The sequence below is a fragment of the Lycium ferocissimum genome, chromosome 3 (genome assembly GCF_029784015.1).
Source record: "Lycium ferocissimum isolate CSIRO_LF1 chromosome 3, AGI_CSIRO_Lferr_CH_V1, whole genome shotgun sequence".
NCBI lineage: Eukaryota > Viridiplantae > Streptophyta > Magnoliopsida > Solanales > Solanaceae > Lycium > Lycium ferocissimum.
Genome location: NC_081344.1, coordinates 67,414,587 through 67,429,227, shown reverse-complemented (window position 1 = coordinate 67,429,227; position 14,641 = coordinate 67,414,587). Strand labels below are relative to the sequence as shown.

Genomic DNA, 14,641 nt, shown 5'->3' with positions numbered 1-14,641 from the left:
CATTGTTATTCGAATATTGATTTCAATTAGTTAGCATCGTATTGATTTATTTATTTAATCCTACACTTAATTATTTGATTGTCCGATCAACTATCGAATACTATCTTTGATTCTTAGATTGAACTCGAGAGAGGAACACTAAGATAGCAATAGGGTTAAATAGAGTAGGATCTCAACCCTGAGCATCAGGGAGCGAATTTGTGTCTAGGATAGAGATAGACCTAGTTCACTCTGCTTGGTTGATATACAGGAAATATAAATGCATTTGTGTTAAGGTTCATGACCAAAGAGATATAGGCATGAAAGTAATACAAATAGGCGGCTAGAGGACTCGAGAGATTCATAGTCATAATATCAACCCTGTCAATCACTAAACTAGATAAATTAAGAAGTTGAATCAATTGAAGAATACAATGTGATTATTAGATAGCCCATAGCCTAGATAGATTTCATCTCATTGATACCATAAAAACCCGCTCTTTCTTGGTTGAAGTTCATTATTTATTTTCTTTTATTTTTAATTAAGTTATAATAACAATCTCCGAGTTTTATCCCTTGTGTAGATAATTCGGATCGTTTAATTTAGTTGATGGTTAATCATAAGTCCCTATGGGTTCGACATTCGATTTCTAAATACTATATTACTTGTACGACCACGTACGCTTGCATGTGGGTTTGGGAGCAATAAGTTTTTGGCGCCGTTGTCGGAGACTTAGAAATTAACTGTTTTTCTAGATTAGACTTTTCCTTTTATCTTTAAAAGTTTTTATTTTCTTTTATTTTGTGTATTTTCTTTTACATGGCGTTTTCATCTTGTCAAGACTTGGCATCTTTGGAGTACAACTTTAAAATATATGCTGTTCAACATGATATACTCTCAAAGTGTTTTACTCACATAGCTAAAGAAAAGATTGAGTTCTTATATATGAGGATTTGAGTGCAAAGGTTGATGCGTTTAATGCTCAATAGTTTAGTTATAAGTTGTCTGTAGCTGAAAAAGAACTTAAAAGGCAAATTGAGGAGAGTGTAAATCATTAGACCATATTTGTCTTGATGATGCCAATGTTAGAGACAAGTGCACAAGAGTCCTGTGAGGAAGTAGATAATGTTATTTTTGATGACTCTAGCTTATGTATATGTGAGGATGTAAATAGTAAAGCAATTCATGAGTTTGTGCGCATTGGAACTCATTCCAATTATTTTTTCACATTGTGTTTGGATTGTGAGATAATAATCAATCCATTTGAACCTTTGGTGGAATCAAAGGATGAGGGACAATGTGCCTATAAACTTTTAGATGCTGCAAAAATTTAATCTTTGAATCTTCTCAATTAAAGGCCTTTTCAAAAAACTTTTTGTTTTACTTAATTAATTGTTCTCCAAGCATGTTTTAGAACACCCCCTTCTTCAGAACTTTTCAAAAATAGGAGAATAAGAATGCTGAGAAATGGTCTGAACAAACTTATGTACAAGGCACACATTATTCAAGTTTGTTTATACACATACTAACTTGATTGTACATTAAACGTGTTTACGTTACTTTAACTCCGTGATATTTAATGCTATTTAAATTTTTATTTTTTTTTATCTTGAGGTTGCCCGTACTTTGACTAGATTGGAGCTAGGTTAGTGCACAAGATCGTTGGATCAATTTTAGTTTTGTTTTTTCCCATATGCTACTTTTTCATTCTTTTTTTTCTTTTGTGCTGCCATTTTTCCGCACCAAGTGAATATGCAAAGCATCTAAAATTTAACACCACTTGTAAACGTAAAATGTTGGCACAGGCCATGCTCATCTGATTTAGGGTTAAAGCGTAAAATAAACAGTCTCAGCCACAAATTATGTTTGAAGAGGAAAAATATATGACGTTTCATTTTCCCGATGAAACTTTAGATATCACTATAAATATAATGTCCAAATTAGAAATTTCTACGATATCTCTTTTCTTCATTCGAATATCAGATTATTCACAATCCAGAATTCATAGTTTATGTTCATAGCTTTCCATACCCAAAACAAACTTAAATAGTGATAAGATCCGGCTTGTGAAAGACACAGATTCAAACAACAAAACACGGAAAAAATAGATAGATTAGAAATAAAAAATGAGAAGTGAAGATATTGGGATGAGAATAAAAGAAAGAGAGGACTAAGACAATAAATCAACATTGAATTAATCCAAGGAGAAGAGCTAATTGAAATACAATTAGAGACACAAATTTGAATCCACATATGAGCTACTCTAATATGAAATCAATGGATAAAGGTTGAATAGCCATCAATGAAATCCACCAACGATGAACTATCCTAATCACTACAATTACACTGAACTAAGCTATCAAGCTAATCACTCTTCAATAGTATTCTTTCATCATCCAAAAACTAAAGAATGAAAATAGCATAAAGCAAGCTTATATAGTTTACCTTATTACAACAAAGGTCCAAAAGTGACATTTGCACAAATAACCCAACATGGGCCCTTCTTCACTTGAATTACAATCCTAGCCTCGTATTTGCACTCCTAGCTACGAATTGTATTCCTAGCCACGAATTGCACTCTTTAGCCATGTTTGCACTTCTAGCCACTTTGTGTGGCTTGGCCTTCATCTTAGCTATCATCCACACGTCGTATGCTTCCTTACATTGATTATATGGGTCTTCAAGGGGCTCCAAAGCCTCTCTTGCCATCAACATTGCTTGTAAAGCTTGGGGGTCCTTGGCTTGGCTTGGATGGAGTGTCTAGAATGGAATGTGCCCATCGATATCATATCAAATAATCATCGACAAAAAGAGAAAATTACAAAGAAATCTCTATCTTTTTGTTTCTTCCGTGAAAAAAGTAGAACTTTTTTATCACAAAAGAGAGAAATGGTGGAAGCCGAAAAAGACGAAATGACAAATTAAATCTTAGACCTCCATGTGAAACTGATTGTACCTACTATTCGGCAACAGAAATGGGAAAACACCAGTTTAGCACAAATTAACATATTTCATATTGAATAAGTAGCATCTATAATCTTATGGTTCAACATTCTCTTTAGTTCTAATCAATCCTTTAATGTCCTTGACGAGAGATTCAAGGTTATGAGTCGATGACCCCACTTCTCCAACACTTAGTTTTGCCAATTTTGATAAATTCTCAGCCGATTTCTTGAACTCGTCCCTTTTTGTACACATCAGATCCTTTATCATTCGCTCTATAGTGAATCTGTCACAACAGTCCTTCATATCCAGCCCAATTTGCCATAATTTATTTACTAATCTACTATTGACTCTCTGGTCCACATTGTGAGGCCAACAGATCATAGGCTTTCCCTCGACAATGCTTTCCAAGGTTGAGTTCCATCCACTATGGGTTAAAAATCCTCCAATAGCTGGGTGGGCTAGTATCCTTTTTTGTGGAGCCCAACTCACTATGTAACCATTTTCCTGGCAACCTTCTGCAAGCTCCTTCATGAATTTATAATCCATTTCGCCTCCCTTTAATATGTTAGGCCTCAAGACCCACAAAAATCTAACTTTACTATTTAGTAGGCCATGCCAAAATTCCAAAATTTCCTCCTTTGATGCAACTATTAGACTTCCAAAACTCACATAAATTACTGATCCCACAGGCTGTGCATCAAGCCATTTGATTGAACTTTGGTCTTCTTCCCACAAACTATTTGAGGACAACAATGATGGAGTCTGTTTTGCAGCAAGTTTAGTCTTCAAGTGCAAGTGTACTGGCCCAATTGCATATGTTTTGGCAGAGTGAGAGCGAATACAAGAAAGAAAAGGTCCGTCTAAATCTTCAAATGTGTTCAATATGAGACCATAGGCTTGTGGGATCCGTTCAATCTCCTTCAAAACGACTAGGAATTCGGGGTCGGTCTTATAATCTGTGAGACAAAAGTGTGGAAGATCTCTTCGTCGGAGAAGACCTTCCATGGGGGGAATATGTGTTACCAATGCATCCAAGTCATCGCCTAAAAAGAAAGAATTTATGTTTTACAAAATCAGGTCAGTTAAACTTAAAAGATAATTAATTCCATTCAAATTTCTATGATAAGCATTAAAAATGATAACTAATCTGCTATCACAAATTAAACTACATTAAAAATATAACAAAAAAATTATATTGATAGTGTATATAATTTAAATCAATAAATAAAATATAAAATTGTTAAGGTTAAAATTTACAATTTGAGGCTCTAAACTTCCAAGACTTCGTTGATTGAAGAAAAAATTATGCATACTCAATATTTAATGAATACATGACATGTTATTTATATGCACCATTCTTGTGAACTATGCTTAATTTATATATCTATTTTAACCTTAATTTATCACTTAGGTATAATATATTTATATAGTTTATGTACACACCCTGGGTCAATAACTTTTTTCTCCAAAAGTTTTCCCTTCACTGCTCCATTTCAAGTAAAATGAACTCGGTAAGTGTAGAATGAGCAACCCGAAAGCTAAATCAGCAAATTCAATGAAATACACACCGCAGCAAAATAAGTGCGCCGTATGAGAGAACAACAAACTGTATGAACCAAATAACCAATGAATAGACAAGGTTTGAATTTTAATTTTAATTCTTTTTCTTCTCATCGTTTAGTATTAGAATTTTTATTTCCATAACTAATTTTAAACTTAATTCTCCACTTGCTTCTTCTGTGATTATTATTACAAGTTTGAAATTCAGAAATTCAAAAATACAATCCTGACATCAGATGTTCCCTTATATTCTTTATACATTTGGTCGTGCATTTTCAATAGCTTTCTCTTGTTTTTTTCTGTTCTATTTCGATTTCGATCTTGTTAGTTCTTTAGGCATGCCTGTCCTCCCCCTAGCTTCCACGAACTCATTTCCAAACTCTTTTGAACATATTAACGATTCATTAAGTTTCAGAAAAAACAACATTTATTTGGCATCTCGCATAAAATATTTCATCATAAAAAAGTTTTAAGATATTTACCTGTATTTGATTTCTCATTCTATTTTTTCTCTATATCCTTATTGTAATATTCAACTTGGAAGAAGGCAAGTTTATTGAAAAGTTCAAGATAATTTACTGCAGCAGTAATAAACTTGAGCAAGGTTTTATACAGTAAATGCCCTATCGGGCCAAATCAAAAGCCTTGTATATTTTGTGATTTCTAAGAATTTTAATGGATTATTTATAGGTAGTGACATCATTTTTTTTATTTTTTTTTTACTTTCTTGCCCCCAAATGTTTGACAAAGCTCGTTTTTAAGATTCAAAGTAAGTAAAATCTGACCAAAATTTTGAAAGTATCTTTCGTCGTTCGATGTGAGGTAAACTGTGATAACATAATTGGAAGCAGATAAAGGAGGAGTACTATATACTAAGCTAGTATCTCCATGATAGTGAGGATAACCTGAATGTACTCACTACCACTGATAGTGAGCATGTATATACTATGTCGTATGTAACAAGTTTAGTAATTAATAAAATATCCATTTAACCAAATAAAATACTTTTCTTATAGTCTTAATTGGACTATGTAAACTTTAAATAAGATAAATAACCAAATGAAATTATCTCCAAACATTTGGGGCCGTTTAGTTGCTGGTTAGGAAAGGAGTTATTCTTGTATTAAAATTCCAATATAGCTAATATCATGATTGGAAGTATTTTAGGAGTCACTCCATGTGGTCACTCAACTTAAGGAAATTACCCAGTAAAGTCATTTATCTTTTTTTTTGTTTCTCATATGATCATTCAAGTTTATGCATTTGCCTTTGAAAGTAACAAGGGTCAAAAGTCACTTTAAAAATAAAAGAAAAAAGGGCCAAAGTAGTCCCTTAAATTTGGACTTTGAGTAAAACATCCCTTATGTTTTAACACCAAACAATAATTGTCCTCCAACTATTTTTCACTTTCTTACTTCGTAAATTAGATTGTGTTCGTCCTATAGGTAAGTTCATAATATAGATTAAAAAAAAAAAAGAAGAAACAAATCATAATGTTTAAAAGTAAAAAGAATGAAGAGTGTTAACGCAGAGGGTAAAATAAGTACTAAAACTTTTAAATGAGATAAAGGGGAGGAATAACTATTGTTCGAAATTGGGAGAGATATTTAGTTTTTTAGCATGGTTGGAGGGGGAAATAATTTTCACCCAAATAATATTACAAGATTGACAAAAATAATGTTTGAAAACTGTAAAAAAAAAAAAAAAAATTAGTACACAATGATGATATAGAATCTCCTCATCTTGTGTGATATCGAATGATTTATATTATTATGGTGATGTCCTTCAATATGTATCTATGTTTTTTCTTTTACGAAACCCCTTTATGATTAATCTTTACATATGAAGTTTTTTCCTAATAGGACCTAGTTTTTTTTTTTTTTTTTGAAGGAATTCATCATCTTCCTTATTAATTAGGAATTTTCAGGCAATAATTTCTACCATAGAAGAAACTAACAACTAATTTAACTATTTTATCAAAATAAAGATTACTCATAGAATGAATAAATAGAAAACATTATTTTATTGTTGAACTCATAAGTTTTCAAGCAAATAGAGTACATATAGGCAATTTCATATTCTTTTTTAGCAGTGATAAAATAAAACAAGTTTTTTGTTTCATTTCTAAAGTTATCAGTCACAGTTTTTCGTGTGTTTCGTTACTTTTAATACCGCAGTTAGAGTTTTACTAAAATTGTAATTTTTTGTATCGTGAAAAGGTTGTTAGTGTTTTATGTTAAAGAATAAGAATTATTTTAATTGGAAATTTAACTTAAGGGACTATTTTGACCCTTTTTCTTTTATTTTTAAAGTGACTTTTAGCCCTTATTATTTTGTAAGGCAAATGTATAAGCTTTAATGACCATATGAGGAACAAACAAAAGATAAATGATTTTACTAAGTAATTTGCCTAAGTTGAGTGACCATTTGAGAAATTCACTTAGTATTTTAGTTTCTTTGCATAAAATTCAACACAAGAAGTATGGTGATTAGTTATCATTTTACAATGTCATAAATAAATAAAAGATATAAGTGACGAGTCAACTTATGCAGTATTATTTTACTTATTCGTATATAACTAATTATTGCATAATTAATCCCTACATAACTAATAGTAATATATTATCTATATTACTAATACTTTCACATCTATAACTAGGGGCAGAGCCACATAGGGCCGAGGGGGTTCATGCGAACCCCCTTCAGCTGAGAAAAATACTATTTATACATGGTCAAAATTATTTGTTATGTATATATAGTAGATGTTGAATCCCCTTTGGCTTCTTCACATGTTTACTTTTTTATATTTTGAACTCCCTTAGTGAAAATCCTGACTCCGCTACTGTCTATAACCAACCACCAAACGGCCCCTTTAATTTAATTTGACGTAATCCAACAAATTAGAATGGAGAGAGAAAAGAGAACATATTTCCATCTAAAGGAAAATATTACTCCCTCCATCCCAATTTATGTAGCATGTTTTTTTTTTTTAAGGAAATAATGTCACTTTTTTTAATTATAAATAATTCTCTTTTTACACTTAGTAAAATAATTTATAGCTACACAAATATTTAAGATTAACTTTAGATCATATATTTAAAAAAAATGTGTTTTTTTTAATCTCTAGTCAAAGAGTGCCACAATAGATTAGACTTTCCGTCGACAACGCGTTGCTTGGGATTCCATTTATCACGATGCAAAGAAAAGATGAACGGAAACCAAGGTACCGGCAAATGTGCAGACGGAATCTTATTAAATTTGAAGTTAAGAACGAGGAAAGAGAGATGTGGAGATAGAGGTAGACTGTTCTGTACTCCCTCCGTTTAAAATTATTTGTCGTGATTATTAAAATAGTTATCTCAAATTATTTATTATTTTGTAAGTTCAAGGTACAATTAATTATTTTTTTCCTCATTTGGCCAAGTGGGGCTTACAGGAAAGTAAAGAAAGAATCTAATGAACAGTGATCCCAAGTATTACAGTGAACAATCTCAGAACGTCGCTCCACATAGTGACCCAAAAGAATATCATCAAAAAGACTATAAGAATATTCAGAGAGACAGTAGTACAGTAAGATCTAAGATATGTTTCCATAGAAAGTTACATAGTCCTCAGTTATGGCTTGATTTAATTGCCTTTCAGTTGCTCTCTAAGCTTCTATTTTATTGTATATGGTTCATGTTTGCCTTACGTACTCGGTACAATCTTTCTGTACTGATATCCCTTGATCGGGGGTGCTGCATTTGTTATGTTTCACATTGCAGGCTCAGGATTACCGAGTAGCAGGCGTGCATTCTAGACAGAGGCGGATCCAGGATTTAAATTTTATGGGTTCAATCTTAAGATTTTTAGCATTGAACCCATTATATTTTTAAAGTTAGGGGTTCATATCTACTAGATACGCCTCTGATCCTAGATGGTACAAATGTTTAGCTAGATGGTGTAAGCTCCATTCTTCCTAGAGCTGAGTGAGGTTTTGTACTTTTATGTATAGAGATTATGGGTAGGTCGGGGCCCTGTCCCGACAGTATGTCAGTTGTGCAGTTTATGTTATCCTAGAGGCTTCATAGACGTCTGTGGTCAGATTCAGTCATGTACAGGTTTGATATTTTGATCATATGGACAGCGGATCTTATAGTTCATATTAACATATTTACAAGTTTACTATGTCATGTAGATGATTACAGTTTCACATTGATGCTTATAGTATGTATGTAGAATGTAGCCCGTCCCAGTCGAGACCGGGGCATGACATATAATAATATTGTCATTCTATTTTTGATTTCTTAATAGGTGTGCCAAGTCAATAAATGACAAATAAAATAGGCGGAGAAAGTATATCTTAAGGGACGTCTAAAAAAAAAAAAAAAAAAAAAAAACAAACAAACAAACAAACAATAATTTGCTACGAAGGGATTACCTTTGAAGGGAAGCTGTTGAGCTTGAATGAGTTTAGGGAGACACAAGTAAACCCAAAGACAGGAAGGGCTAATAGTGTCAAAGGGAATAACTGGAACTCCCATCTCATTTCCAATATCCACTGCATAATAAGACAGAGCATCTGGTATGACACACGTCACCCTTTCTTTTACCAACAAATCTCTTAGAAAAGGCTCTGCCACCGTCTGCACGGAGCTGATAATGTCCCCGAATTGTTCGACGGAGCGCGGGTGTTCCTCAGGAAGGCCATCAGGTATTGTCACGAATCGGAATAATCCATCATATTGCTCGAAACGAGATTGCACATTGCTACAACGAAGGAGACGTTCTTGGTTGTGGATGGTGTTGAGGAAGGTCACCTTCAGGTCTTCTAGGCAAAAGAGCTCGGCAAGCTGCAGCATAGAGTTGATTGGGCCTTGTATTGGCAGAGGGAAGATGACAACGTGAGCAATGCAGTCCATAACTCTATTGTCTACTATATTCTTTCACCACTTGAGGCTTTCTTCACCTGAATGGCTGAATATGTGAAATTAAGCTTGATGTCTCATATTTTATAGATGGAGTAAATGCAGCATTTTCCCCTTCCAGGAACCACCTTCTCATCTTTGACTTTCATTAATTATTTGGCATGTTGATGGTGTATATACAGAGCCCGTATGAATGGGCTTATGGCAAGTTAGAAATTTTAGCTTATGATTTTTGGCTTATTTTTGTCATTTTAGCTTAAAATAAAGTGTTTAAAAATATTTTTTTATTTTACCCAAACACTACAAAAGTGCTTACAAGTTATTTTGGCTTAAAAGCACCTAAAATAAGTCAATCCAAATAGGCTCATACTCTATTATAATTCCCCTTGTCTCAATTTATGTGATATAGTATGCGTTTGGCCATGAAAATCAAATATTTTTCACTTTATTTAGAATTTTGAAGTTGGAGTTGAAGATGGAGTTGTGTTTTGTTATAGTTTTTGCAAAGAATATTTGGTTGTTTGAATGTATTGAAAGTGAAAAAAGTGAAAATAAGGTTTTTGGTGTTTTTCAAATTCCAAATACAAATGGCCAAACATTGATTTTCAAATAAAGTGAAATAATTTTTCGGAAAAAAGTGAAAAATTCTCATGGCCAAACAGGTCCATAGTTTGACTAAATTCGGAGTTTGTGTGGCTGTAAATCATTTTATTAAGAGTAAAAGGAGAAAGTTTAAGTTAAATTAATTCTAAATTTAAAAATCTATCATTCTTTTCGAGACAGACCAAAAAAGAAAGTATATCAAATAAATTGAGACGGAAGGAGTATCCTTTGCCCATGTTAAGAGAATTAATTATTTGGCTTCTTGGTGGTGTATGCTCTATTATATCCTTTAACACATGCTAACAGGGTTATAGATATACTTCATACTCCACTTGTTAAATTAAGAAACCATACTTAAAAAACAAGTGGAGAAGAAATATCTCAGCTTCCCATAAGACTAGCTCATTACAGCCTTGCGAACAGATAGAACTATCCATTTTATACAGAGGTTGATCGTCAATTATCGTGAGTCGCATATTATTGATCCATTTAAGCAAATGTTGGAAGTTATAAGTTTTCCGATAAATTAAGGTCATTTTAATGGATTTCAAATCATGATTATATTTACGTGACACTTTTCGTTTCCCGATAGTCAATTTGATTAATCTTTGAAATTAAATTGGATTAGATCAATCAATATTTTAAATTAAAATTAAAATATTCAAAACTATACGAAAAATAATATAAATTGCAATTCTGCTCACGTCAATATATGATGAAAGAATATATTTTAAAATATTTTTCAAAGTTTACATACTTTGAGTCTCAAAAGGGAAAAAGTGTCACATAACGGGACGTACGGAGTGTATGATAAATGCTTACCCAAAATATAAGTACTCTTATTATGTTACATATTTACTAGTTTTAGGGTAAATATTTATCAATGTTTACCCCAAATCAATAAACTATGAAATATGTTATAATAGGAGTATATATTTTCACTTTATTGAATTACTTAACCATGATAAGTTAAATTGGTATTGTATAAACACCCGGTGCAATTAAGTATTTACGTGTCAAATTACGAAAAAATAAGTTGTTACTACTTCTAATTAATAAATATAAAATTATTTATATGTGTATCGTGTCCTGAAAAAATCAAAAGCACTAATTTTTTGGGAGAAGTTTTTTTTTTTTTTTTTTTTTTTTTTTTTTTTTTTTTTTTTGGGGGGCTTCTGCTCAAAAGCTGGAAAAAGCTTCTACTACTACTAAAAACACTTTGCTGGTATTTTCAATAAATATATCAAGGGAAATTTTGAATAATATACATCCTAACATAAAATATTACGTCACCAAGCCCAATATACAATATTATACAACACTATACCTAAGAAAATCATTATACATAATATATCAATTTTGTATAAAAGTGTATAATAACGTGTAAAAAGTGTTTATACACAACTATGGGCTAAATCGGAAAACAAACTCAAAATATGAACTACGTGGCGTAAATATTTTCTCCCGTAGACATAGAGCGTAATTTTTCCGATATATGAATATGTGGAGCCTATTGATCTTTTTTATTAACAATAATCAAATTAAATTTTTTATACCAACTGAGCATTTTTATACATCTTTCAGCAAAAAGTGATATGAGAGAAAGTGCAAAAAGTGATATGAGAGAAAGTATAAGCCCAAAAAAAACTCCCTAATTACAGACTTATTTGACTAGTTCTAAACGGGCTCAATTAGTAAGCACAAAAAAACAAAAAAAAGGCGAGAATGTACTTTATAAGCAACTTATAAGCCAATCCAAATGGGCTCATGAGAGAAAGTTGCACACTTTACGAAACTCCCTAATTACAGAAGATTTGACTAGTTCCAAACTAGTAAGATAAAAAGAAGGGAAAAGGGTCAAATATACCCCTCTACTTTGTTTTATTAGCTAACTTTACCCTCCATTGGCGAAAGTGAACAAAAATACCCCCTGCCGTTTATAAACTTCACACTTATATCCCTATTTGGATGGAAACCCTCAAATCCTCTTAAATTACCCGATTTCAAAAAAAAATTACCCACTTCCTTTGTTGACCCGCCCCGACCCGCCTATCATCATCATTTTCATCAAGCTTCTTTCATGGAGAAAAAAAGAAAGAAGCAAAAACACACACCTAAATGATAAAACCCAAATACAATGTCTTGTCTTCACCCAAATTATTTGGCTTTCTTTTTGCTTCTTTCTTTTTTTTCTCCATGAAAGAAGCTTAATGAAAATGATGATGATAGGCGGGTCGGGGCGGATCAACAAAGAAAGTGAGTAATTTTTTTTGAAATCGGGTAATTTAAGAGGATTTGGGGGTTTTCATCCAAATAGGGGTATAAGTGTGAAGTTTATAGATGGCAGGGGTATTTTTGTTCACTTTCGCCAACGGAGGGTAAAGTTAGCTAATAAAACAAAGTAGAGAGGTATATTTGACCCTTTTCCCTAAAAAGAATGCTACTAGTACTTCACATACCAAAGCTCCTATCATTTGAGACAAAAAAGAACTCCGATGTTAGAAAGTGAGTATCCACTCATGGAGGATCAAAATGAATTAATGACTTCTTCAGATTGTAGACTCTTGTTGATGGCATACCCCACCTATTTGTGTTAATCGTTCTTTAACTTTTTTTGGTAGGTCATTGAAATTATGAAATATTTGAGATTGAAAGCATTCATCATGTCTAAGATTGGCCAATTTGTCAGCTACTTGATTACCTTCCTTAAACAAATTGTCACGAACCAATTTAGTGTCGCGCGGGCACCTACCCTTCTCACCTCGGTAAGTGAACCCTCAGATCAATAACACACTATCCAAGTAAGGAACAGATTCATTTTTAACCAATAAGTATATATTTAACAACGGAAATCAATTTATTCAATTAACCAAGTTTGTGGAAGTGATTACAACATTTTAAATAAATACAAGGACTCATTCGATTCCCACGACCTGGTCTAGACTAGTACAAGAGCGACTAAAGTGATCCAGATTACAATCAAAACTCTAAGACTGAAACTCCATCCCGGAATGAAGTGGGAGGAGACCTTCAAGATAGGCACCGCGCATTTTCCGAACATGTCACCATCAACCACCTAAAACACTCTACACCCCAAAAAAGGTGTAGCAAGGGCAGCATCAGTACAATCAACATGTACTGAGTAAGTATCATAGGCCGACAATGGTTAAAAACACATATCAATAAAAGAATTCACAAATAAGCAGGATAAGCAACTAGGTCAATACCATAGATCTATTTACCAATCGTTATAACCTCAGGTCTCTTAAATCATGTAAACTATTCTATAATATCCACCAATCAATTCCACAACAGTTTCACGCTAGTCATATAAACATTATGCCATTCATTATTAGTATTGGAGTCCACTCATCATTAAGATATTCCTTATCCTATATCCTTCTGTAAGCCAAACATATAACCGCTCCTACGAACGATCTAAGAGATAAATTAACAAGTATAAGACAATCATAATCGTAACCACGTACATGTCATCGCCTAAGTAGAACGTCTAAAACCAAGTGTGCCAAGTCTCAATATAACCAATCCGAACCCAACGACACAAGTAAATCACCAGATCATCACAATATAAGCCATAATGTAATGCAGTGCAATGATGTATGAATACAAATGCAATGCAATGTTGTGTACACATGAACTCTGGACGGAAGTATGGACGTCTCGGTAGCACAACCCAAGGTGACTCGCGAAGTCTAAGAGCCACTAGTCCGGGATCTTTGCCCAACAGACAGACGAGACCCGGATCTTTGCCCATAGGGGTTTTCACCGACACTACCCTGGGGGACCCACGGAGTCTATGCACTCACTCAATCCACGATTCCGGGACTAACATCGGATATCAGACTCTCACATCACTCTTATTTAGAAAATCGAGGTAAGCTCATCACAATGTTTCATCATGTACTAACAATGTATCAACAATATATCATGAGAGATGTGAATGCGTGCGATGTATGCGTCAACATGAATAATCAAATTAATATCACAAGCACCAAACATGGGTGCGCCAACAGTATCATGAAGGCCTATACAAGTCATATAGAATACTATCCTCAAAATCAAATACCAACAATTGGGGCACCACAATATCATGAACAAGATATCTCAATAGTTTCCAACATCAACAATTATCACGCGACATCAAGCCCACAACAATAGGTCAATCGAATCACAACTCATTATTACCACTCTCCCTTTATTAGCCTATTAGCTTAAGACAAAGTAATTTCACCTTCTACTCACAAGACATTCGTTACTACTCAGTCTAGAACTAATTCACAATCGTTGATACATTTTATCCGCCCAATTATCAAGTAGATTCACTATTAATGGCATAGCACGTTAGTCATCTTACGGGAATTCTCATCGTGAGACATAGAAAAGTATGTACCACCCACTACTTCCAAGTCGCATAAAATCCACCGATACTCAAGGAAAACCAATTCAAGAATCCTAGGAAATCTACAGGCCACAAGCCCGAACATATAAATCGCACAACAATACCATCCTATGATTCCATCCCAATCTCCAATTCCTACACATACATTCTCCGTTCCTTCTAATACATAAATATGGGAAACTAATCGGAGTCTATCGAAAGAAAAGCCGTAACCTACCTCGAGGC

At 33.3% G+C, this 14,641-nt stretch overlaps 2 protein-coding genes across 4 annotated transcripts in view; one reads left to right on the top strand and one right to left on the bottom strand.

The window, feature by feature from the left end:
* Positions 1-14,641, top strand: part of LOC132050492 (probable protein phosphatase 2C 26) — an 80,384-nt gene that overhangs the window by 51,113 nt on the left and 14,630 nt on the right. The gene's annotated exons all lie outside the window — the stretch shown is intronic.
* On the bottom strand, positions 2,818-9,485 carry LOC132051197 (7-deoxyloganetic acid glucosyltransferase-like). The gene is made up of 2 exons (XM_059442452.1): positions 8,907-9,485; positions 2,818-3,969 (listed from the first exon to the last, which is right to left on the bottom strand). Exons 1-2 carry the CDS (start codon positions 9,385-9,387, stop codon positions 3,020-3,022), a joined length of 1,431 nt encoding a protein of 476 aa, XP_059298435.1. The 5' UTR covers positions 9,388-9,485; the 3' UTR covers positions 2,818-3,019.